General features: G+C 46.6%; 1 protein-coding gene across 2 annotated transcripts in view; it reads left to right on the top strand.

Moving 5' to 3' along the window:
• DUS1L (dihydrouridine synthase 1 like) overlaps nt 1-26,924 on the top strand; it is a 228,910-nt gene that overhangs the window by 35,867 nt on the left and 166,119 nt on the right. For both annotated transcript variants that reach the window (XM_085617567.1, XM_085617566.1), the window contains exons 5-7: nt 16-128; nt 838-920; nt 20,945-21,048. In XM_085617567.1, the coding sequence (XP_085473693.1) occupies nt 16-128; nt 838-920; nt 20,945-21,048 (300 nt within the window). The remainder of the gene's footprint in view (nt 1-15; nt 129-837; nt 921-20,944; nt 21,049-26,924) is intronic.

The following is a 26,924-nucleotide window of genomic DNA, read 5'->3' as shown; positions in this document are numbered from 1 at the left end:
CCGTTTCTCTCCTAGTTCGGCTGGCCGGCGAGAAGCTGTCTGTCCCCATCACTTGCAAGATCCGTGTCTTCCCAGAAATAGAGAAGACGGTGAAATATGCACAGTTGCTGGAAAAGGCGGGGTGTCAGGTAAGGGGACTGCATTGCTTGCTGCTGGATTATTGAAATGGACTTCCTGTAGCTAGGTAAGGAGGTTGCTCTTCGTTTGGCTCTTTAATGGGGTTGTAATGCTTGTTGCATGATAAAGGAGATTGCATAGTCATCCTATGAATAATGAGGCTGCATGCTTTGCCACACTCCTTACTATTGGAGCAAGAAGCTTCGCCCTTCCTTCTTGATATGCAGATTGCAGGTCCTACCTTTGGGCAGCGACCCTGTGCACTGCTGGTTAAAATGTCTGCAGTGAATAGCAGCATTGCAAGGAGGCTGCGCTTTAAGGAAGCTGCACTTGTGCTGCTGGGTTATGAACGCACTTCTGTTTAGTGGTGACGGTCTATTTTCTGTTCTGGAATAAGGAGCAATCTGCTTACAGTCATGATGCCTCTAAATCTACTTCACTTGCATCCCACTACATTGCTGTCTTCAAACCCCTGTACTGTTTTTTTTGTTTGTTTTTTTGAGCCACCGTGTTTTTTCCTGTTTTGTTTTTGATGACTGAGGTGTGTGTACAGTGATGAAGCCTGTGTGCTTCCCCTATCTCTTTGGTGGCAAGTATTCATAAGGGAGAGAAGTGTGTGGCTTCACCTATCCTGGTTTGTCAGTGTGTGTGGATTGGAGGGCCATATGCTGCACACAGAGCAAGGAGTCCCAGTTTTAAAGAGTCTGTTTTGTCTCTTAGTTGCTGACAGTTCATGGACGGACCAAGGAGCAGAAAGGACCCTTGACTGGAGTGGCATCCTGGGAACACATCAAGGCTGTCCGGTAAGGAAGCATCAGAGAATCCCACCGATAAACCTACCGGCGTACACATCAGCAAGTGTTCATACAGGTCCGAATGAACGCCTGTATGCACCCACACTGTCACCGATGTGCATTCAAACATGGAGACCTACTCCTCGCCGTACATCCATTCTCACTCTGTGAAACCTGTGTGAAAACACATACTTTGAAATACATGCATGCCCTTTTGTGAATACCTGTGAGGCACGGAAGCACATTCGCAGACACCTAAACAGGCATGCATACACATTTGCAGACACTGCTTGCATGTGCTAATTTTCATACTGACGGACCCTAGCGCAAGCACTTGTTCAAACTTGCCACACTCCCTCCCACCATTTGCTTTACTCTTAGGAATTTGCAGTGAAGCAAACTCTCCCTCTTTTAAAGGCGTGCCTCCTGTACGTTCTTTTTAAACTAACCTAAGAGTGGGTGTACAGTGACGCCGAGATTGGAGCTTTTTCCCTCTTAAGAAGTCTTGCAATTCCATGCTTCGCTTTGCACACCCGGTCCTGTCAGTTGCCTCGTGTCTTGATATATTGATATGTGTATCATGACCCGCTGGTGTCAGACTTGTGTAATGGCTCCTGCTTTCTTCCATGATTTTGTACATGTGTGTTTTTGTGTTCTTTATTAGTTCTTTGATTCTGCATCATGGGATCGTCATTGATAGTCATGAATGCCAGAAAGATCCCTCATTATCTGCGTGAAAACCGGAACGCTTCTGTCACATCTTTGTCCATAAATTCATAGATGGAATGCTAATTTCCAAATAATGAGCATCATCCTTCAGGAGCCCATCATAAACGAGAATTTTCTCAAATGTAGGCTGTCGAACTCCAAAAGCCTTATCTCTGGACTAAGCTGCAGACTTTACTTTTGAGAAAGCTGAAATGCCCGATAGGCTTGCATTAATGAAGCCTGAGAAATACCCTTGTCGCCAGTAGCTTCCTCTACCTGTAATGCTTTGTACTGATGGTTGCTTCATAATGTCAGCTCTTTTTACTGGCTTATGTGTTAAAGATCCCAGAATACACTGGAGGCTTCGCATCTTTGTTTTTCAAATAATTTTCCACCAAAATATGACTTTTTTTTCAGCATGATGTGTCCTCTTTATCACCTGTCTATCAAATGAACCTGTTTTATTACATTTTACAGAATTTATTCGGTCAATGCCTTCATTCTGTATGACATGTCGTTTGTGGCAGGAAAAATGCAGCCACTGCCCCACACCAAATGTATGTGGTTTGTCTCTGCTCTTCACATTCGGTAAAGGAATGTGAAATTTGTAAGAAAATGTCAAAAAGAACATTAAAAGGATGGAAAGCCATCAAGGCTGAGAAGCACATTGGAGGACATGAGGACTAAGGAGGAGTAGAGTAAGAAGAAAGACTGAAAAGACCTCTAGCCATGCAGCCTAGATGGATAAGGGTCAAGCACCCTGGAACGGCTCTTGCAGAGATGAGGAGAGGAGGTTGATTAATAACAGTAGGAGACATCAGCACCGCTATTCTCAGTAACTCTCCTGGTCGATGTCAAAGATCACAATATGGTTGTCGAAGGCTTCAACGGTTAAAATTTGAATCCCTGCCAACGGTCATGCATCTGCACCAGCACAGATCTCCAAAGTCATCCGCTTCAAGGCACTCCTTATGGCTGCATCTCATTCACCTTCAGTATAGAAGTCAAGAAATCATCATACTATGGCGATATAGTTGCTGTTTAAATGGCCCCACCCAGTTGCTACACCTTTACTGGTGGTGTCAAGGCCCACTGTAATTAAGTTGGTTTCGCTGTTCATATAATCCATGCACTCCGTGTCACCACTTCACTGTCCGAGGCTGGATTTGGATTGCACTTCTTGTTGTTACCAAGATCGAAGCCGAAGTTCTTGATGTTGCCTGTAACCCCAGATCCAAGAAAGCCTGAGCCTCGCTCCCAAAGAGATTGAACTAGGATTGGGCCCTCCATTCTATCTCATACCAGTGGCAGACCCATTTCAAGTTCTTTCTGACGCCTTAACATGCCTTTACAACCAAGAATAGCCTCTCGCCAAACATCCATGTCTCCTGTCAGGAAGCTGCCTGTGCTAACTCGAATCCCATCAGGAGAAACATTGCCTCATGTTCCAGCTCAATAGCGGAATCCAACACTCCAAGCATTCCAGAGCCACACAAGAGGTGCAGGTCTCCCTCAAGGTCCCACTCCTATGAGGATAACTCCCTTTAGGACATATGTCAACACCTGCAACCTCACCCTGAAGACATCACCACTTTCTATGACATGCTCGTTTAACCTAGTGGAAGCACTAAAAGCTGCAATTTAATTCCCAATGGAGGCATTACAACAAAGGCTACAACAAGACTTCTCCTGCCTCTGGTTCCAGGCCTTCTAGATATTGCAGAAGAACTCCTCACTCCTACAGTGGTCAAGGTCGCAAATGTTCGCTGACCTTAGAAATTTTGCCCCCGTATCAACACATGTAGTTCTTAATGTTGGATGTAAAGCCAGACTCTGTAATTGCCACATCAGCGAGACACCAGCATATGTCTGCCCGAGAGAAGACTGCACCACTGGAAAGGGAGAGCAAGTACAACTGGAAGAAAGATGTGAGGCGCCGCGGCTATCACAGTGAAGGACTCCAGTTGAACAAATGTCCTGATATGTATTGCAAAAACAGCATCAGTGGAAAGATGCAACCAGCACTGAAACCTGCCTCAAAATGTGGTTAGTAAATTTTTTGTGTGCTACAACAGACAGCGCTCCTGCTGTAAAGAAGTGCAATTAAGTGCATTCCAATGAGCAATGACATACAAAACCCCCACCCTGTGTCTGGAGCACAACACAGTTTGGGCTAGTAAAGTCACAATTTTAATTTGGTCAAGACAAAACGTATTGTTAGCAACAATGTTTTATTAAGCATGGCAAGAAAAGTTTTACCAACTCAGATATAGTTTAGTAGTGTTCAGTATATATCACACATTAACAGTATATGTGTATTCAACAAGATACAGTACCAATTAGATACGTCCTTAGCACAATACAGAAAGCGTCCAGATACAGCCACAAAGTGCAATTCTGTCAAAGCACAGCCAACACGTGTGTTGTCTTTGACTAAGACTTCCTCAGGGCTGCAAAAGCAAGAGTATACATGCATTTTGTCACAGAGGCTTATTTGCAGATTGGTAATCCCCTCTAGATACATTCATGGAAAACATGCCATGCACCGCAAAAACTGGTAACATGTATTCGTAGTTACACTGATGAAAAGATCTTGAACACGTTGTGCAACAGGTTTATCCTACCCATGCCACCAGAATGTGCTATGAGTCACAAATTGAGTGAAAAGAAAGCAATAAGGCAAATTGCCCATCACAGTGAACATTGAGTACCATATTTGCACACCATTAAAACAAAAAATGCTCAAACATACACAAGACAAAGACCAGTGTTCTTTATCCTAAGGGAAAGAAAAATGAAAAAAGAAACAGACGCCTTTAAAAAATAGTGAAGAGACAAATATGCCATTGCCAAATCATATTCAAAAGCAAAAAATTAAAACAATTGTCCTCATTCACCTCAGACTTCAGTCTGTCTCACAACCTTTTCCGATTCGTACCTTTGGATTATTTGTGGAAAGACATTAGACCAAGGAGGCTGAGTCTCTCTCATGATACCTGACTTTGGGAGCTGGGTTTTTAAGCAGCAAGGAGAGCTATACAAGTGTATTAACTGAACATGTTCTATGCTCCTTGCGTTAATGCCCGGTTAGCCCTCGTGTTCCCCTGTCCACTCCATCAGTGTCAACCAAAACATTTTCCTCTTCGATTCTCCCACTGCCACATCCATGTTCGATAAATAAGAGTGTGCGTCAAGCCACTCTGAATAAAGAGGAGGCATATCACCCACCCATTTTCTACAGATTTTCCTTCTCGCCAGCACAATGAGATGGAAAAGTATCTTTCTCCTATCCCCACTCAACTCCTCCAGCCCCTGTGCTATCCCAAAGATAATCAGAGAGGCTTACCTTAATATCCATCCACACAATGCTCAAAACAGTCTTACCCAGTTCTTCCCAAAACAACTGGATTTCTGGACATTCTGTGAACATGTGGAGGTCAGTTGCCTTTTATAACCCGCATTTGGCTACACTCCATTTTCCCCATCTTCAAGATTCTGTATGGTGACAAGTAGGCTCTGTGGACGGAAAAAACGATTTCTTCTTAAAAAAAAAAAAGCAGGCTTAACAATAGTAAATAAAGTGTGCGTCGATACTTGCCACATGTCTTGCAACTGCGCCCTCGGCAGACATCATCCCCAGAGTTCTTCCGCCAGCTTGAAGTCCCCATCCGTAGTCTCTAAAGGTTCCCAGTAGCAGATTGATACTTCCTCCTTCCCTGGGCATTTTCCAGACAATTATTTCTCCAGATGGCTCATAGATCCCAAATCTAATTGCAGACTCTTCGCTCAGCTTTTCAGCTGTAAGTAATTGAATGTGGAGAGATTCTACCCCACCCCATCTTCTTGCCTAGCTTAACCAGAGGAGTAGCCTGCCAGCCCAGGAGAGATTACCCCAGGATTGTATTCCCGTCGCTTTTTTGGGTAGAGCCAATTTATCTTTCAAACACTCTGGAGTGCCTGGGGAATCCCATATAGGAGCTAAGTTGCTGTAATACTCCGCTTTCATTACGCGTCTGATACAAGACCACACCCTGACCATTGTTTGCTCCACTTTCAGTATCGCCTTTTTGAAGAACTTCACATCTCTGAATTTAAACGAAATGCGTTGCCCCCTCTTAACTCCTTTTAGCATGGCTTTAAACGGGGACCATATTTCTGAGCAGTCTGGAGTATTGAACAGCATCCGAGCATTGTTCAACTGAAAGGCCCAAGCATAATATTGCATGTCTAGCAGGGATAAACCCCCCCCCTTTTTCCCCTCCTATGCAACTTTCTCCATGAGATACTCTGCTCCTTAAATGCCGAACAAAGGAATTTATTGCCTACTGTATTTTGTCTAATCAATCTTTCCTGAGATCTAATGGGATTGTATTAAATAAAAAAACAAATTTAGAAAAAAATCACCATCTTCACTAAATTGGTTCTGCCAAAGATCGTCGGAGGCAGATGAACCCACCCCTTTATCAAACTGTTTTTCTGCCAGTGCGTTCCCAAGGTTTACATCCAGAATTTTTTTGATATCCTGCATAATCTTTAACCCCAAATATCTAATCTCATTCTTAATTAAGGGGTTATCCCTCTTCTGATTCCTAACCATAATCTCTGTTTTCTGAGCATTAACAGAGTAGCCTGAGACCTTTGCTGATGTCTGCAATATCACTGGAAAGGCTGTGGATAAGGCAGATGTAAAAATCATAAGATTAATAAAACATTGTTGCGAACAATAGGTTTTTACTTGACCACTTTAAAGTTGTGACTTTACTAGCCAAAACTGTGTTGTGCTCTAGACATTGATTGAAGCTGTCCTGATTAGGTTCTACATAAATGGGTGAAGTTGGTTAAAATGAGGATGGGACACAGTGGTGGTAGGGTTAGGGGAGAAATGGGCTTTATGAAATGTAATATCAATCTAAAGAGGATAGTTATTTACCACAGAGAGTTAAGTCACCTCGCTGTCCTTATCAGTAACAACAAGCCCAGAGATTCCTTTACTAGAGGAAACCATAAAAGGTCGAATCAACACCATTAGGAACTTCTCATACATCAGAAAGACACTCTTCTGGGAGGCAGCAGTGACCTCTTCCTCTCTGTTCACCACTTCAATTTGGAGAGCGGTATCTCATCATCTGTAAGATTGGGAGATAATTATGGACAGGTAGGTGCTGAATATTTTGAGTCATGGATACTTGCTAAGTTTCAAGGCAAAACCACTACCTCTTCCTCCAAAAACATTTAGTTTTACATCTTGAGGAAATAAATGTACGTTGCTGAAACGTGCAGTCGATCGAGCTTCATCCTCACAAAAGAGGATAACGTTTACTCCTGATACTTCGTTACTTTAAAGAATCGTACAAATTCAGACCATTTGTCGACCTACGCTTTACCAACAAATGGGTCCGGAAAGAAGTTTCACAGGCTTTTTCTCCATCAGCTCTTCACTTACTTGCCACAGAGAGACTGTATGCATGCATTTACTGGGCTCTTACTTCAACATAACAATAGCAAAACATCACAGGAAGTCTGAGATTTATAGTCGGAAATTCAACATTTTCAATAAATAGTTTGCCATTTGGACACATCTGTCTCATGCGCATTCTCCAAATGCAGTTCTGCAGTGGGGGCTTATCTACCAATCCAATAGATACGCTCTTATCCTTATGTAGACAATTGGCTGCTGTAACCCACCGTCCATTGAGGGTGAAGCCGGGCTTGAGAAGGGCAAGAACTTAGCGACACATTTGAGGCCTTCATATCAATAGATGGAAATCGATGTCAGTACCTACTCAATGCCTATCATATCTAGGAGTGACAATGGACACAGTAGATGGAAACGTGGAGGAGTGTTTGTAATCAATTCAAGACCGGGGTCACCATATGTTGAACAATACAAAACCAGTTTGGAGGATCACCTTCCTTCTCAGTTCCATAGCTTCCTGCATATCCATTGTCCTGAGCGCAATCATTTGAGATTCCTGCAGCAGTGACTAAAGGATCAATGCTTACAGAGACACAACCACCCAGGGGACAAAGTCTAGCTAACGCTTCGAGCGAAGCAATCTCTCACATGGTGCAAAAGAGGGGATCTGCAAGAAGTTTCATTCCAACAAGAAACCTGATCTGAAACGATTGTCGCAGATGCCTCGAACAGGATTGGGAGCTCATCTAGGACAGCTGTCTATTCAGTAGCATCCTTCTGATAAACTTAAAGAGGGCTCCTGCATATCAACTATCTGGTGGACAATAAAATGACCATGAACAAACAGAGAAGCACAAGATTAGGACCAGTATTGTTGGAAGCAAAGAATGTCCCACTGTGCGCAGTAGTTCGAGTTCTTGTATCTGGGCAGTTCACATTCCAGGCATCTACTCAACAGGCAGGCTTCCAGAGCTGTTCATACAAAGAAAACCTCAAGGAGCTCTGGAGAAACAAAGTATTGAAAGAGTGGGTAACTCCATTACCAGACCTCTTTTCAATGGCTCAAAGCAATAAATGCAGAGACTTCAAGAGCAAAATTCAGTGGGCAATACCCCTATGATAAGGACATTACTGCACACCTTATCTCCGATCACACTGATTCCAAATGTAGCTTTGAAGTTTCGCAGCTGTCCAGCATCAATGATGCTAGTAGTGCAAAGTGGTGATACCCACATCTATTGCAGATGTTTGAGGCCAAACAAGAAGCTACCATGGAGACCAAAACTACTGACCAGACTGCAAGGGAAAGTTCAACATCCAAACATGACATCGCTGAATTTGGTAGCGTGTCTCATGAAATCACACAATATGGCCATCTAATCTGCCATCTGCACGTATGGACTTTTAGACCAAGCGACCGTAATCTAGGACCTGCTATGCACTAAAATGGAAAAGATGTTTACATAAAATCAACCCAGAATGAGCGGATAAATGTTGGAGATGCAAGGACTCACCAGGGACCCGGGTTCACATTCTATGGGAATGCCCCAGACTAACACACTTCTAGGAAGAGATCCTATCGGAAGTCGACACCCATTTTTGCACCCAACTCCCCAGATTCCCCTCAAATATAGTACTTGGTCTCCCCAACCCAATAACCTTCCCACTCCAATCCAAGAGAGGCAGACACTTTACATTGGCTTTGAGGGTTGCGCACCAATCAATACTGGCTTTATGGGGTACGGACAAAATCCCATTGAGACTGTCCTGGCTACATTGTATTTGGGATTTGCTGGGGAGGGAGAGGCTGGCAGCGACACTTAAATCTGAAAGGGGACACGTTTAGAGAGACGTGGCACAATTTAGTAAAGCTTCTCTCGCAAGAATTCACCGGGCTCACATGTCGCAGATACCCCAGGCTGCTACGCTTGACAGAGCCACCTCCACACCAGAATTAGCTTGACCACATGGCCTAATGGCTTCTATTCTAGGATGCACTACTAATAACAAGGCACCCATGGGGGGGGGGGAGGTAGTGGGGAGGGGAAAAGGGGAAATTTTGAAGTTATAAGTTGCATAACTTCTGAGAGTGGCCGAATGTTGACGTAAGTCCAGCAGAGGACTGATTATATTACCAAGCTTTCCCAGCAACAATAAAACAAATGGAAACATAAAATCGAAAAGGCAGTCCACGCGACACCCCTTTACACTGACCTGCTCCCTGCTGACGAGAGGCAACTACCTCGAAACACGTGTCCAGGGATGGCTAATGCGACACATACTTTTCCACATACATCGTGGCATAGGCGTACTCGCCGTCGCCACTACATTGACCACAGTTCCTTGGGGCAACTTGCTGGTGTGACGAGCAGAGTGCGACCAACTTTTGATTCATTTATTACGGCTCCCTTGAGCCAACGGGCTGACGAGCCTTGGACCTGCACCTGCGCGCCATGAGAGGTACTTTACCTGTTTTAATTACATTTTGGCAGTCCACGCGGCACCCCTTTACACTGACCTGCTCCCTGCTGACGAGAGGCAACTACCTCGAAACACGTGTCCAGGGATGGCTAATGCGACACATACTTTTCCACATACATCGTGGCATAGGCGTACTCGCCGTCGCCACTACATTGACCACAGTTCCTTGGGGCAACTTGCTGGTGTGACGAGCAGAGTGCGACCAACTTTTGATTCATAAAATCGAAAAGATTCTGCATATGCTGCCAGAAAAATAGGAATAACTCTGTTACTTGCCAAGAGGAAGTTGTCATTCCATATCTCTTAAACTTGACATCCAAACTGCAGTTTTAACATATTAAATTGCACCTGGCTGCAAATACAGCTTACAGAAAGTCTCCAAACCTAACACCATGGAAAAGTCCTATAGTCAACGACTTCATAGAATGTCTGAAGAAAGTGCTCCTTCCAATTGGAACACCATCTCCTCCATGGAAATATAATCTGGTTTTGTCAAAACTCATGGCTGCAGTTTAAATTAAATAAAACAACTCTATTGATTTCTGAACAAACAGACCAGACATTAAACATCAGACCAATGTTGTCCTTTACAAATCCCTCCCCTCAAGTCAGGTGTACATAAATAATTCCAATCTGATCCTCTGTACATACCTATGCTACCACTCCCATAAGTTCTTGACCATCACCTGGAATTGCCTCTATGTTCGGCATGTTTGTGACGGTCAGCATTCCTATTCAGCCACAGATGCCGAAGTAGCCCATTTCGTCCTGTCTCTACAATTCTCCTTGGTCCATGTGCTGTTTGCAGGGCCGCCAAACATTTTCACATTTGCGTGGGGGCTCAGCTGGACTTCTAATCATCTCCTCTTGTGGCATGCACCAGTCTGTTTAATCTCCATTCTGTTACCTTTGTGGGTGTCTCTGGTCCCCAACAACAGATTGTCACACCTGGCCACTACCAGCACCACATTTCAAAACAATAGTGCATATTTAGCCAGAGATTGTGATACCTACTCCCCCCCCCCCCCCCTCCCTCCCCCCCCCCCCAAATTCCCAGTGTTAGGAGGGGTGGAGTAAAGGTAAAGGTATGTCCTTGTCCTTTTGACAATATTTTACAGATTGTATCCCAGTATTTACACCAGTATGGACATTCCCACAGCGTATATATTAGAGTATCCCGCTGTTTGCAGCCTCTAAGACACCAGTCTTGGTCCACTTCACCCATGGCCCATAGTTGAGATCTGGTATAATACACTATAATATCTTTAGCTGTATCAATTGAAAACCTGCCTGTATAGCCACCACCCTAGGGTAGCTAACTGCTTCTCCCCAGGTTTCATCCTGGTGTCTTCCCCAAGTCTTGTACCCACATGTCCCTGAGTGCTGTAAGCGACAAGAGGCTGCTGTTCAGCAGTGTGGCTTAGATCTGTGAAGCATTGCTATAGATGAGTACTGGGGACTCCCATGCACAAACATGTTGTCTCCTCAACTTACTCACCCAATACGCTCATATGTTTCGTCAGTATGTTTCATTTGGTACATTAGGTATTTTAATACCTAAACTTTTCACCACAGTCCCTGTGGTGAAAAGTTTAGGTATTAAAATAGACTCTGATCTCACCATGGCTAGGCAAGTTACATCAGTTGTGGGGACATGCATTGGCCTCCTGAGGCAATTACGTAAACTTGTGCCCCTCCTGTCTACGACCTCATTGCAGATGATTGTGTCTGCTACCATTATTTCAAGGCTGGATTATAGCAACGCTTTGTACATTGGCCTGCCATTAAACTTGATCAGGAAATTGCAGGTGGTGCAGAATGATGCAGCCCGTCTGATTTTTGGCCTGCCCAGAAGGGCGCATGCCTCTGACCTCCTTACCAACCTGCACTGGCTGCCGATGAAGCAAAGAGCCATCTTCAAAGGCCTCTGCATCACTTATAAAGCCCTATACGGCCAGGCACCTGCATACATCAAGGAGCGCTTTCAAATATATACCCCGAGACGTATTCTGCGGTCCTCGGAGGCGGGTCTTTTAGTCCCCCCTCGGTTTAAACTCGCCTCCAAGGGAGGCAGGGCTTGTTCGACTCTTCTTCCACATCTCTGGAATAACCTGCCGGAACACCTGCGCAAGGAGCCCGTTCTTTTGAAATTCAGGAAACTTCTTAAAACTACCCTGTTTAGAGAGTCATTAGAATAACACCTCACTTTTTCTTATGTTATTGCACGGTACTAGTGTTAGAAGGGCCAGCCTCAGGGAAGGACAGAATATGTACCTGACCACCCTGCGCCCCACCTTTTCCGGGAGAAGTAGCCGAGCACTGGCCGGAGACCCCCTCAGGGCTGGGTCTCGTACCTAGGATCGTACACTCTGATTTAGCCCCATGCAACACAGAGACACCACACCGTAGATTCTGGAGTACGTATGCTTTATCTAGAATATCAGGATCTTTATGATCCGCAGAGGCGTATGTACAAGTAGAGCAAGGGCTCACAAAGTCTCGGTAGGGGTAGCGGGACAACCTTAGGATCTGGGTCAATGCGGGAGCGTATCCGGCGCACGGCTCTCAATCCTCGAGCCGGGGGATACGAGACTATCTTTGGGGCCCAGCCGGACCGGAATGTCTCTTGAGTGTGACCAAATCTGCAGGGCTCGAGTCAGGGTGTCGAAGGTCGGACAATCTTCCAGGAGCCGCGAGTCGCTCAGCAGGGCTCAGAGTTCTCCAGGGTGCAAGGTGAGCCGCGACCACGTCAGCAGTGCTCGGATGTTTCTAGGCAGAAGTCCATCTCTGCCAGGTGGAGCCACGACGCTGTCTGCAGGGCTCACCGAGGTTCCAAGAGTTCCGTCGGATTTTGGGAGGATGTTCTTCAGCCGCGACCACGTCAGCAGGGCTCGTTTCGTTCCAGGATTCAACTGCCGAGGGTCCCCTTGTGATAGGGTGACTCCTCTGTGATGTCCGGAGCCCTCACGGGCAGGGGTCTTCGCGCCTGGGGGTCGTTTGTTGGGGGTTCCTGCCACGCGGCCCTTTGATCCTTTCAAAGCGGGGTCGGGAGGGATCCCAGACATGCAGCAGGCGTGGAGCCAGCCCTCAGGGTGGCCGGAGGGGCGATCGAAACTATCTCTTGGGAGGAGGCCAGGTGTGAATGAAACTACTCCTCCCTCTCCTGCTCACCAGGAGCTCTCTTCCCCCCCCCCCCCCCCCCCCCCCCCCCAGCCGGCATGGCGACTAGGCCGGGGTTGCGCTTGGGTCGAGGGCGGCCATCTGGGGTGCTGGGCCGGGTCACTGGAGGCCGATGGAAGGGGAAGGGTGCCCGGTGTCGGGAAGATGGAGGGGAGGACGTGGGTAGCCCCGGGTTCTGGGTCGGGTAGGCTACGTTAGTCAGGGTCGTGTGGGGTGTAGAGGTTAGTCTGGTGTCGCTACGGGTCTGGATGGGCCACGCCACGAGGCCGGGTCCAACAACTAGGACGCTATCTTCCTCTCCAAAGCGCGAAGAGACCAGTTGGTGAATCTGCACTATATAAAAGTCCTTTAACATAACATAACATGTATTGAAGGAATTGGCTACCTCAAATTGTGCTTGAAGCTCCTGAAAGAGGATCATGTCTCCATTTCTCCATACATTCCCCCCCAACTTAGATATGCCCAACATGTCCCACTTCTTGTAGCCTTCTATATTCCGCAAGTCTTTCAGTGCCTCAGATTCCCAGATTGGTGATTCAGTCAGTCCCCCAAACACCCCCACCTCACACCCTCTTTCCCCGGCAACCCTTTCCCCCCCTGCCCACCAGTAGTCTGTCTCCTTGCTCCAGATTCGCACTACAGACTGTTAGGTAGGACAATGAGTGTCCTGGCATTACCAGATGGGCATCGGAGGTAGCCGTTCGGATCCATAACTTGCCTGTCTCGCAATGTGACTGGACCTTGTTGGGTTCCATATACTCAGTCGTTGACCACTGATAGTTGGGATGCCCAATAATGGAGCTTTACATTGGGTAGGGCCACATCCCCATTGTAGGGTTTTCTCATTAGAGCTGCAGGAGCTATCCTGGGTGGTCCCCATCCCAGAGAAGCTTCCTCGTCAATTAGTCTACTTCCTAGAAAACCGGTCAGGGACCATAAAAGGGGCGTTTTGCCAAACGTACAAAAATTTGGATAGATGTAGTATTTTAAATATGGCCCGCCCCGGCCTAGCAGTGATGGGGGCAGCCTTTTGCAATGTTTAGCATTGTTTTTACAGTTCTCCAGGACCTGCCTAAGGTTCCTGCTGTAAAACCTATTCCGGACAGTTGTTACAAAAATCCCGAAGTATGTAAACCCAGTGGGTTCCCATTTCAGTGGGCATTCCCTCCCTTTACTAGGTTGCCGTTTCGTCACAGGGTTGATGTCATGCAATTTGTTTTCCTTTTTTTTATTTTATATATATTTTTATTGGTTATTTAGTATCATCAAGGATCATTTTCGCCATACATCATACAGTAAGTATACAGATGAATCATTGATAATTGGTATAAACATATTCCCAACTCCTCCCACCCCCCTCGTGCAGCCCAAGCATGGTTATAAACAAAATCTATTTAAGTGAATAAGTTTATGTGACATTGTCAGTGACTTACTTTGCATTTGACATGTTTCACAACCTTACACTTTTGCTTCTGAATGAGAGATGGACTAGCCCTTCGCAATTATTGAAGTCAATATATATGTCATACACATCTACCTCTCAGCATGCATTCCTATTTTCTACATCAGATACATTTTCATCTTCTCGCAGATCTATAAGCATCTATCTCCATGCCATAAGGTCATCCTCTAGTCGTTTGTCCCCCCTTGCTGTACTGCACTTTATGCGGAATACCACATGAGCGCCAAATACTTCCATGATTTTCAGAACCCATGGGATCAAGATTTCTGGATCAACCAGATATAAGAGAACGTCATTCACATACAGTGAGATCTTGTCCTCCCACTCTGTCCCACTGCGGTCCTAGCAGCAGGGCATCTGCCCGTACCCACCTGGTCAGCGATTTAATTGCCACTGCGAAAAGCCGAGGGGAGAGCGGGCAGTCCTGTCGTGTACCCCTGCCCAATTTGAATTCACGGAAGGTTGCTCCATTAGTTCGTACCCTCTCCAGTTGCTCGCTGTATAAAAACTCTATCCAGGCCATGAAAGAGGGGCCTAAGCCCATCTTGTACATAACTGCCCCAGGTATGGCCACTCCACCCAGTCAAAATCCTTCTCGGCATCAAGGGTTAAGAGAATGGCCAGTTCCCTTAGGTCTTTATACATGTCACTGGAAGGTTGTGCCTCATTGCCCTGTAAGGCATAAAGCCAGATTGATCTGGCTCTATCAATTTGTCTATCACTTGCACCAGGCGGGTGTTTAATATTTTAGCCAGTCTCTTGATTTCAGCATTTAACTGGGAGCTCGGCCTTCATGATGTAGTCGTCCGGGGGTTTCCCTTCTTTGTAGATGAGCACAATTGTGTCCTGCCTGCAGTCTCTGGGTAAAATCCCCTCGCCACATCAAACATGGCCTAAAGGGGGCCTACTATTTTGGATTTCACACATTTTTAGCATTTGGCTGGGAACCAGTTGAGGTCCAGAGTTTTCCTGCTGTGAAGTTGGGACACCGCCTCAAATATCAATTTCAGTGATCTCTTCCTTTAAAGCGACCCTTGTGTCTGTGCCCAGTCCTGGCACTAGAAGGTCACCCACAAAGCTAGACAGGCCCCCATATTCCTGCTTAGTCTTTGATTCATATACTCTGCTTAGATGTTCAGCAAAGGCGTAGGCAATGCCTTCGCAGTTTCTACAGGGTCCTGTCCCTGCTTTACACCCTTTGGATCCATCTTGACCGTGGCTAGCCAGTCAAGAAGTTTCCCAGCTTTGTTGCGCACATCGTAGAACCGCATTTTTTCCCAAAAAGTGCATCACCCCTCATTAGCTATGCTTGCTAGAATACAGTGACACAGTGAGCACTTGACCCACGTCTACGCATACCTGGCACACTTATGGCGAGAAAGCAAAAAACACACACACACAGATGATGTACAGAATGCGGAGCAAATCAAACATTCACCCCCATTCAAGAGATTTGGGTTAAATCCATTGTTCTTTTGCTCACCAAGCCCCCCCAGTTTAGACCCAGCCATATGCAAATCAGTCTTAACCCTGTTCCCCATGGGAACAGTCCAGCCCAAACTGCCAAGCCAGGTTTTTTCTGGACCGGAAACAAGCATCCCAGGGCCGGCTTCGGGGCATCACCCCATATCAGCCAGGCTAGCCTGAATCCAGTGTCACTCCAAGCCACTGGAGTCAGGCTAGCCTGGCTGATGAGGGGTGAAACCTCAAAACCAGTCCTAGGATGCTTGTTTCCAGTCAAGTGAGGACCTTGCTTGGCAGTTCGGGCTGGACTGTTTCCATGGGGGACAGGGTTAAGACTGCTTTGCATATGGCTGGGTCTAAACTGGAATGGAATGGGGAACAAAAAAACACAATGTATTTAATCCCAGATCTCTGTCCTGTAGTACAGCATTCTGTCTATCAATTGTTCTTTTTGAACTAACCTCTATTTTGGAACGGTCATTATAGGAGAGTGATCCATTATGCCTCTTGGTAAGTAATGCTTATCTCCAAACTATTGCAGCTGATGTGTGGGTACTAATAGGCAGTCCAGTTGAGACAGAGAGCACATTGCATTTGAGGCATAGTAGAATTGGCGGTGGGTTGGATGAGTCTTCCTCCACACGTTTAACATTCCTGTTGCCTCCAAGAATGTATGTAAGCATGTGTTCGTTTTGGGAGCTTTGCCGGTCTTTGTAGCTCTGTCCAGATCTCCATGTAACGTAAAACTGAGATCTCGACTCACCACTAGAACCATATCTGGCATTTCTGTGACTCGTCTTCCCAGCCTGGACGTCTGCAAGCCTGGTGGGGGAGAAGTACTACTTGGCCAGTGCCATTCCAATGTCCAGTAACCGCATCATAGCATCCTTGTGGGTCCTTCCAACATTTCGTTACTTGTAATGGCATGGATCTGTGGGAAAAAATCCCTGGATCCTGGTGTAAACGCTGCATGAGCCAGTAGGCGAGATCGGCCTCTCCTCAAGAAACCACACCTCTTCCCAGCTACGTGCGTCTCTTGCAGTAGTATAATGTCTGGATCATGTCTGTTCAGGTACTTTATCTTTAGTCCTCTCTTTAGCTTACTGCCGAGGCCGTTTACATTTGAGGAATGCAATTTAAGAGTTAGGCGCGCTGTGGGGTTTTGTGCCTTGGATTCCCCCATGGAGTCTGTTCCTGTGCGCTTATAAGGCCCTCACATGGTGCAGGTGTTGGTGTGTGCATATCATCAGTCTGTGGACCGGAACCCTCCCTTATCCACCCAGCTCTCTACGAACTCACTCCTTCCCATATCCTCGGGCTGCAGATATAAAACTACCCGCATCCCCAATACCAGAGGTTTCTGGCACCCTTTCTCTTCAAACAGTAGAGGTGTGAAAATAGAAAAGCACATTTCTAACCATAAACAATAGCTGAGGCTGGCCATACCCCGCAAAGTAATCTGCTTTGGTATACACATTTCCTCCGCCCTGGGCCAGCACTCTTGCCCTATCAATCTTACCAAATCGAAATTCTGTATGGCAGAAGCAAGTGAGAAGAGGGGTCATTCCCTCATCAAATGATCTCAGCTGCAGTCATTGGGATAACCCTTGGCAGGGAGGGCTCCCCATTGCTTCTTTCTCTTTTGGAGACGTCTTTCTCAGAGCCCCATGAGGCCTCTGCCAGGTCAGACAATCTGATTTGTCCTTAAAGTGTCTGTCTTTGGTGAATGTCCGCCACCACTTTGGCCCTCTCTGATTTTAGCCTGATCCCTGCAAGGGGCAGCCCGAGGTCTTCGGTGTGTGTATCAGCACCTCTTGTTCTCACGTTCCCCTGACGCCCCAGCCGCCTCCAGATCCTCCAGTCTAAATGGCCCTCGAGGAATCCAACCAATCCCATGTCTCTTCAGCCTAGGCGGGGAAATGCGATTTCCCCTTGTCTATTATCCGTAGCTTCGCCAGGAATGGCATAGCTAAAACTCAGTTACCGTAGGTGGCGTTCAATTCCAAGTAAAGTTTCCATTTGGCGCTGCACTACCGCTTTGTAATGTAAATATGTACTTCGCTGTCCTCTATGCATCACGTGCCATGCATCTGGGCTTCATGCAGAATTACGTTCCGATTAGGAAAATTAAGTAGCCAGGCCACCACTATCCTCGACTCGGACCATGGCGGCTAGCTCCCGGGGACCCTATTGGCATGCTAAACTATGAACTATTTGGAGGTTTTACCTTTCAGTATAACTGGGGACAACCACTCCTCTAGAAACAGCGCCATACTCTGGCCTACCACCTTCTCCAGGATGCCCACCAAACCTATATTGTTAAGGCACGATCATCCTACACCATCATTCAGTTTTTCTGCTACGGCGGCTACCTCCTACTCTAGTGTATGCACCTTAGTGTTGCAAGCTGACTGAGGGGTCAAGGCGAGCGAGGGTGGATTCTGCATCCACCATCCTGTCTGCCAGCTTTCGATGGTCGGCCTGCAGGAGGTGAACGTCCTGGGCCACCGTACCTATCTTAAGGTCCTGGGTTGCTTTGCTATTGTGAATGGCTGCTAATATGGTCTGTGGTATTCCAGACCCTTATCTGTCACTTCTGGTTGGTTATCCAATCCCTAGTTTCTGTTTTGGGACGCAGATTTTGTTGGGGTTGTTTTCTTGATGTTAGGGCGTACCATAGGTGCATTTTCCAGTAGGTAGCATGTCTCACAAAGACAGCTTCCACAGTGGAGAGCTGACTTCGGGCCACACCCTGATTGCCAAAATGTTTTCAATTGTAGACTGCCTCCAGCCAGCTACCCCCCTCGCCCCACCTGGGGTAAGGCATCGCCGGCAGTCCCAGCACCTGCAGGCGGGATTCCATGTGAAGCCCACCCCTCACCAGCAGGAGCACGCAACCCCCAGGTGAGGTGAGTGTCCAGGTAACACCCCCCCACCCCCCCACTCCTGGTACAGACCGACAGAAGACACCCCAGCACGAGCACCTCCAAATCTGGGTCAGGTAGTCTTTCCAATCATGAGGTCATCCTTTCACATCTCTGGGCGACCACCAGTGGGCCCTCCCACCGTCTCGGCTAGCTCCAGGTCCATGTCCTTTTGTATTGTTGCCAGGCCCTTTGTATGCCCCTTGTCCCAATAGCCCCCTCAGCTTCTGCAGGAAGCACCTCGGATCTTCACTGTGTGTTTCAACGATCCACGTGGGCCTTTGTTATAGCACCTGACTTCTGTCCTTTTTTGTGGGCTATGTCACTGGGTGTGGGATGGGGCTGCCTCTTCTCTTTTGCTGGCAGGCCTGGTGCGTATCACCTCCTACCATGACGCCTGTCACCCCTCTGGTGACCTCCACTGCAGCTGCTTTTAGGGAAGATTAGGGACTCTTTTTGTGTCCGCTCCCAGCCTTGGGCCAGCAACTATTGCTCTACGTGCCCTACTCCCGCCGTGCACCTCTGAGGTCCAGGAGTTGGGTGGGATCAGGAGTCTCTTTTTGGCGTAGAGATCAGGCCAGCTGCCCCAAGCTGTTCAGGCTCCCGCGACGCACCAGCACCATTCCAGTGCTATCTTATTCAGTTCTGCAGGACGACGACTCTGCATCCGCTGGTGACACTTCAATAGCACCTCCTTTTGAGCCTATTCACAGGGCTGCATTTGAGCATTTCTTCTGAAAAAACACTTTCTTTATAGCAATAATATCTTCTCTTAGTGTTAGCGAAATCAAAGACCCTTCTGCTGTAGAACATTTACACATTATTTTACTCAGATAGACTGATGAGAACACACTCCTCCTTTCTTCCTAAGGGTGTGTCAGAATTCCATATTAACCACACTATTATCGCACCTGTTTTTTCCTACATCCATCTTCAACAGCATAGTGGTCTCTTTGTTCATTAAATGCAAGGAGGGTTCTCCATTTCTATTTAGATAAGACTAAGACACTTTGTAAATCCAGCCATTTATCTATTAACTATGGACATATTCAACATGGTTGATTAACTGGACCTATTCAGCAGAGTCTAGCCACATCCAAACCACCTATAGTCTGATGAATTGTAGCCTGCATATCCATGTGTTACCAGATGGCGATCACAAGACATTACACCCTTGACTTGTTACAAAGACTGAGTCTAAAGTTGATCAGGCATCTGTGAAATCTTTTTGGGTAATCTGATCAATACTTACAATGTTCTCAACAGTGATCCATTTACTTAACCCAGCTTCTTTTTCTTCTGCCCAAATCACAACAGAAAATGTTTGACTTGTAGCTAGCTATCCTATGCTAACCTTTGACTTTCAATGAAGATCCTATGATTCAGAAGAAATGGTTACTCACTTGTGGTCCTAATTCTGCATGAAAGACTCTTGCCTTCTCATCTGTTGCTATATTGGGCATTCAAAATAGGAACTGCTGTGTTGTCATTCTATATCCTTTCTCCTCAAAAAGCACTGGCTGAGTCAAATGCCTATACACAGTATCTTGGATAATGAAAACTCCTTGAGTCTTAAAGGGTCAGCAGGCTTAGTCTCAGATTTCTTCAATATATGCTTATCAGGCATCGCTTTTCTCTCAATGTTCGTTAGATACTCAGGTTTTTGTATAGTAGATTCTGCAGTGTATACCTGGCACACAGCTATTTGGACTCTTTTGAAGTGCTCAAAGTTGCTACTCATCATATGGACATTCACACTGTATCTGTCAATTTATGGACAAATATATTGAGAGGAAGTGGTCTAGGGTACACACATGCAGTGAGTAATTATTCTAATGTTTACATCCATGACTATTTCTACGATGTAGAACTAGAATGACAAGAAGTAAACATTTCTAACTGTATCTCCCTGGCTACCAGGTCAATCCATGGTGAAATGTGCTGACTTTTAAATCCCTGTGCATTGCTCATAGCACGTTTGACCTGCAAGGCCTGTAACATTTAATCGGGATAGTCCGACATTATGCCACCAGCTGGGACCTCAGGACATTTTTGTGCATTAGGTTAACAGATGCTAGGCCACCAATAATTTGCAGCAGTGGTCAAGTCTTTTTTTTGTAATGGCAAGTGTGGCCCTTTCCATTGGAAAGCAGATAAAAATGCATTTAAAAAAAAGTCCTGACAGCGGGGCTCATGCCAAACCTAGACCTTTACCATGTTGCTTTCTTTAATAGTTGATTTTACCAGCATGAGTACATATGTACTCGTTACAAATTCTAGTAGATGTATAACGGTTGGCTGCAGTTGTGGCCGTTGGGACAGTTGACAAAATCTGGAAGTAATTGCAGTCCCTCCACTTGTTGCTTTTGTCTCAAACATTTTTTTCTCTTTTATCCAGATATGCTGTGAGCATCCCAGTGTTTGCCAACGGTAATATCCAGTACCTTGCAGACGTAGAACGATGCTTGCTGGAGACTAACGTGCATGGTGTAATGAGTGCAGGTCAGTGTATGCAGACAACCTGTATGTATGAGCTCAGAGCCATGCTTCCAGGGCACCCATTTGTATGTGCTTAGGGAACAGTTTGCAGAGATGTTGTGTGCACGTAGACAAGGTTAGTGTGTGCATGACAATGGTTTGCGTGAGTATTAGTGTGTACAGTAGGCAGGTGTGTGTATATCCTCCCTATTTCTAGTGTTCCCCATCCTTTCTTCCTGAAGATTTCTCCCTCTGAGTGAAGCACAACCAAGATATCTAATTTTTGCAAGCAAAATGTTGAGTTAAGGCACTTTGATGCATTAAAATAATCTTAGGTGAATAATGATCTGGAACAAAGCCTTTAGTAAAATGCTTTAAAAATAGATGTGGTCCCTATTACCTTTCAAAGGAAAACTGCTAAAACCTATTTTATTCGTTGTTTCTATGCTTTTTAAAAAGAAATAATTTTAACATCTCAATATTAGATAGACCTTTTCTTTTTAGGAGTCGTATGCAGCTAGAACGAGAGCACCTATATTTTGTTGAATTTCTTCAGATGAGGCTATTCATCTAAACTTGGATGTGATAGGATCTTGTGCTTGCTCTCCTTAAGGCATGCATTAAATCTGAAATATGTAAATGTCCAGTATTTGTAAAGTGCCAAAAAGTACCCGAGGGCGTCAAGGCACTGGGGGCCTTCATGAAGGTTATGCAAGCTATTGCCCAGAGTCACATGGTGCTGGGCTGATCTGCCGCCTGCGCCGGGGATCAAACCTTGAGCCCCGGGGTCTGGATTCAGCCGCCCTGGCCGCAGCCCCACACATCTTCCAATATGCTGACTAACTCATAAATTGCTGTTTTACAATGCCCTTGTCTACTTAAAACACAATAACAATAGATCGATAAAGAGAGAGATTTACACAGACTCTCAAACATAAGTTTTAGTCAATGGCCCTAGACCTATTGGTTATATCTCTCCTTCTAAAATATTCTGGAGCTCCTAGCACTGAAGTGTTTTTCACCTAGAGTGGTCATCTAACTGACTTGATACAAATAGAAATCCACAATGCCCCAGAAATACTTTGACAAATTGCTCTTTAGAATTAGTTATGTGGGACTACAATTTATAAATGCCGTCTTTTAGTCACTGCTCTGTCGAGCGTTCCCTGACTTCTGATTGGCTTGTTCCACAACTATCTCTCCCAGGTCAGCAGTTGCCAAGCCCGGAGTAAGGGGCTACACCCTTTGATAACCCCTGCTCAACCCTGTGGTAACGTAGCACATGCAGACGGGCCTATCTCATAGGCAGTGTATGAAGCATTTATGACCATACACAATAACGCAGTGAAGACACTACAAAGGGATACCCCACAAGTAGTTATAGAAAAATAAGTATATTTATATAGGCTTAACACAAGGCTCAAAAGCGATCAAGAAACCACAACACACACAATTACAGATTCACTTCAAAAGCAATCGAGGCACTCAAAAAGGGTGTGGAACGAACTCCATTCGAGGCCGGGGTCCACGCGGCCTGGTGATGCACAATGTACCTGAGATTTAAAGGGGCATGGCACGCAGCCTCACAAGGAAGCCGCGGTAATGACAAGCAGACACGCTGCGGCCACAGCTCCCCGCTGTAGCAGTCCGCGGCGTGCACTCACGATAATCCTGGGATGGGGCCTAAAAGCGGGCACCCAGCGGCACCCGCAGGTGATAACAAGATCCTCGAAGTGGTGACTAGTGCAGGCACTCAGCGGCACAGCTCCTCAGCTGCAGCGGCCCACAATAGCGATAGCGATGATTCTCATAGGACGGCAAATGCGAGCACTCAGCGGCAACAGCTCCTCCGCTGTGGCTGCCCACAATAGCGATGCGATGACTTTCAGCCCGCGTTCCCCGCAGTAGAACCCGAGGCTCTGGAATTCTCAACAGAGACCTCACCTGCGAGTAGAATCCCTCTCAAATAGGAATCCGGACGGCTGATGGGTGAAGTCTAATGTCCCTGAGACTTCAGCAGCAGGCAAGCTCAAATCAGGCCCTTGGGTAGTTGCTTCAGCAAGATGGATAAAAGTTTCAAAGTCCTTTCCCTCTCGTTACACGGGCAGAGGTTCGTCTTGGCATCCAGAAGTAACACACCGTGTAGGGGTTTTAGCACAGATCTTTATACCCCAAAAGTCTTTTGGTTCTCAAAAAGTCACAAATCACGGAACCCAGCCAGAACCAGTTTGGTGTCGTCCTGGAGCACTTTATTTACGAGGCTACATATTGCCTTTCAGCGCGAGGGGGTCTGCCATCAGACGCACAGTGGGAGGTGGAGCCATCATTCACCTTGCCAGGCACAGCCCTGCTCAGATCAAAGGGTCACCCTTCCCCATACTCCAACTGCTGCTCTCTCGATTTAATCCAGGTCGGTCTCAGCCTGTCCTGACCCTCCAAAACCAGACAGCCAATACACATAACAGCAGAGCACATGGGAAGGCTTAGGCAAGAAAATGCCTACTTCCCAAAAGTGGTAGTTTTAAACACCGAATATAAAAATAATCGTCACAAAAAGATGCACTTTAATATTTGGAGATCCGGCATACTAAATTCGACTTTCCTATCATGTTCCTTGGGTCAATTAGGATTATACTAATTCATACACTCAATTTACAATAGGGAGCATTCGCGCTGTGGCACTGAATGGCAGTGGCACAGCGCCCAGAGCATCCAACCCCGGCAAACACAGAAGAGACAAAAGTGAAAAATGGAAGGGAGACCCACGCCAATGGTACCAGGTCTAACACGCGTCCCCTCCAGCTGAAATGTGGGGAGAACTACCCACCCACTTGGGGGTTCTCATCACTAAGGTGAAAAAATCTGCCGACCATATATATTTTATGAATGTATTGAAAAAAATACTACACTATTTACTGGTTGGCGCAAGACGCCTGCGATGTCTCCTCTGCCCTATATGTACTTAATGTGATTTATGCAGTTTGTAACTCACTGCTCCTTCTAATGAAAAATCTTAATAAAGTTTGTTTTACAAAAAAAAAAAAGGTGGAAAAAATCTGGACAGACCGTCCGCATTAGCGTGTTCTGTACCAGGGTGGTGTTCCACCATAAAGTCCATACCCTGTAGGGAAATAGACCACCTCAACAGCTTTGGATTTTCACCCCTCATCTGCATCAAGCATCTGAGGGGCCTGTGGTCTGTCTGAACCCGGAAGTGAGTCCCAAACGGGTATGATCTCAGCTTCTTCAGTGCCCAGACCACAGCAAATGCCTCACGCTCAATTGCACTCCACCTCTGTTCCCGTGGAAGTAATCTCCTACTAATGAAGGCTACAGGTTGGTCTAGGCCCTCCCCATTGAGCTGTGACAGAAAGGCCCCCACACCATGCTCTGAGGCGTCTGTCTTGACAACAAATTATTTTGTAAAGTTGGGTGCCTGAAGGACAGGTGCTGTGCACATGGCAGTCTTCAGGATGTCAAAAGCTTCCTGACCGGTGTCAGTCCAGTTCACAATCTTTGGCTGCTTCTTAGAAGTCAGCTCAGTTAAGGGTGCAAAAATGTTGCCATACCCCTTGACAAACCTCCTGTAATAACCTGTGAGCCCTAAAAAGGCTCTCACCTGTATCTGGGTCTTTTGGGGCTCCCAAGCAAGGATGGTTTCTATCTTGGGCTGTAGGGGCGCCACCTGGCGGTTCCCCACCGGTGTTGGGTCATGTGCTCGTGGCGCAGTGTCCCGAGGACAAGTCTGGCTGCGGCATTCTGGATGGTTTGGAGTTTGTGTAGAAGAGTTTTGTTGATTCCGATGTAGAGGGCGTTGCCGTAGTCCAGTCTGCTGGTTATGAGTGTGTGGGTGGCGGTCCTTCTGCAGTCGGGGGGTGAAATCCATTTGAAGGTCTTACGGAAGATGCGAAGGCAGTTGAAGCTGGATGAGGCGACGGCGTTGATCTGGCGGTTCATGGAGAGGGAGGAGTCGAGGATGATGCCGAGGTTCCGAGCGTGGTTTGTAGGGGTGGGTGGGCTCCTGAGGGCAGAGGGCCGCCAGGTGTTGTACCAGGCGGCGGTGCAGGGTCATCCGGTCTGCCACTTCTTCATTCCTTCCTGGAAGCAGAGTCTGGTGTCTTCGGGATTCTTCATGAGCGAGAGGATGAGCTGAGTGTCGTCGGCGTAGGATACGATGCTGAGCCCATGCTGTCTGACTATGGCGGCGAGGGGGGCCATGTAGATGTTGAAGAGCGTGGGGCTGAGTGATGATTCCTGGGGTAACTCCGCAGCTGATTTCCGTGGGTTTGGAGAGGAATGGAGGGAGTCGGATCCTCTGGGTTCTGTCGGAGAGGAAGGATTGGATCCAGCCGAGGGCAGCTCCTTGTATTCCTGCGTTGTGAAGTCTGGCTGCGATGTGAGACGGTGTGGAAAGCTGCAGAGAGGTCTAGAAGGATGAGGACCGCGGTGTGCCCCTGATCCAGTAGCATGCGGATGTCGGTGGCGGTGAGGAGGGTGGTCTCGGTGATGTGGTTGCTGCGGAATCCAGACTGGGAGGCGTCCAGGATGGAGTACTCTTCTATGAAGGCGGTCAGCTGGGTGTTTATGATTCTCTCTGTGACTTTGGCCGCAAAGGGGAGGAGAGAGATGGGCTGGTAGTTTTGCAGGTCCATAGGGACGGCTGTTGGTTTCTTGAGGAGGGGTTTTACCTCTGCCCGTTTCCAGTCATCTGGGCAGATGCCTGATCTGAGGGAGGCGTTGATGGTCGTCCTAGTTCGGGTGCGATGACTGCAGCGGCCCTGTGGAATATGTGCGGTGTGCAGGGGTCTGTTGGGGCTCCTGAGTGGGTTTTCTTCATGGTCGCGGTGATGAGTTCGACGGTAGCGGGATCCCAGGACGTGATGGTAGGCTTATCGGCGGCAGTGGGTAGGAGGGTGGTGGTCGTTGTTGGTTCGCAGTTATAAGAATGTTGAAAGAAGCAGAAATACATAATCTATGGTCTGTCTTTCTGAAAAGGTGGGCAGTAAGGTGCTTAATTAAGACTTTAGTGGTAATGTTAAATAATGTGGGTAGTTATGGTCCTTATGAGACCATTTCTAGGTATTGTTTATTGGATTCCCCCTATTAGGAATGGAGAATGCTCTTCTTTATGATTATTGGGAAAATATGCCAATTACATACAGAGTACAAGCTAGCAGAAGGACGATTAATTTAATAACATCAGAAGAAAGGGTGGGCAGTAATTATGGCCAACATAGTGCCTTTGGATCTTTTTCAACAAAATATATATTTTGAACTATATATGTTAATACTGCTATTTAGTTCTCGTCTACAGACAGATTTTGGCTGTCTGTTGTTCAAAACCTGTTCAGGATATTGCAATACTTGCAGTGGGCCAGCCTGTTGCTTACCATTGGTTCAATTTGTGGTTTTCAATCTCATTTGCTTGCTTTCCTCTTCTCATGTTTGTCAATAACTTGGAACATAGAATATTTACCATCCTTTTGATTGGATGACTTGTATCCTTCCACTGTTTGTATTCAGGGAACTACTTTTTTTTCTCTCTCAGCTCTCCATCGCAGTGCTTGTGTTGTCTTGCTCTCTCTCTCTTGTGCTGCTTTTGTACTGAAACCTCCGCACCCCAGTTCATCTGTTGCTCCTAGTGCTTCACCTAAACTGCCTCTGCTGGCTTTTTCTTGTGATCCCTCTTTGCCCCAGTTTGTCTTTTGCATCTCCTGTCCCTCACCCCCATGCCTCCCCAGGTTAAAGAAAATGGGGATACAATTTGTGATTTTTATGTCTGGGTTCCTTTTAATGGTTTTGGTCCGTTCCCATGCTAAATTACTGCTGCTAGCCTCCAATGTCCCGCTGCTTGACGATAGCCATTTACAGGCCTTATTAGCATTTCCAACTTGGTTTTT

Source organism: Triturus cristatus, chromosome 7 (assembly GCF_964204655.1).
Source record: "Triturus cristatus chromosome 7, aTriCri1.1, whole genome shotgun sequence".
Lineage (NCBI taxonomy): Eukaryota > Metazoa > Chordata > Amphibia > Caudata > Salamandridae > Triturus > Triturus cristatus.
This window is presented reverse-complemented; position numbering and strand designations above follow the sequence as displayed.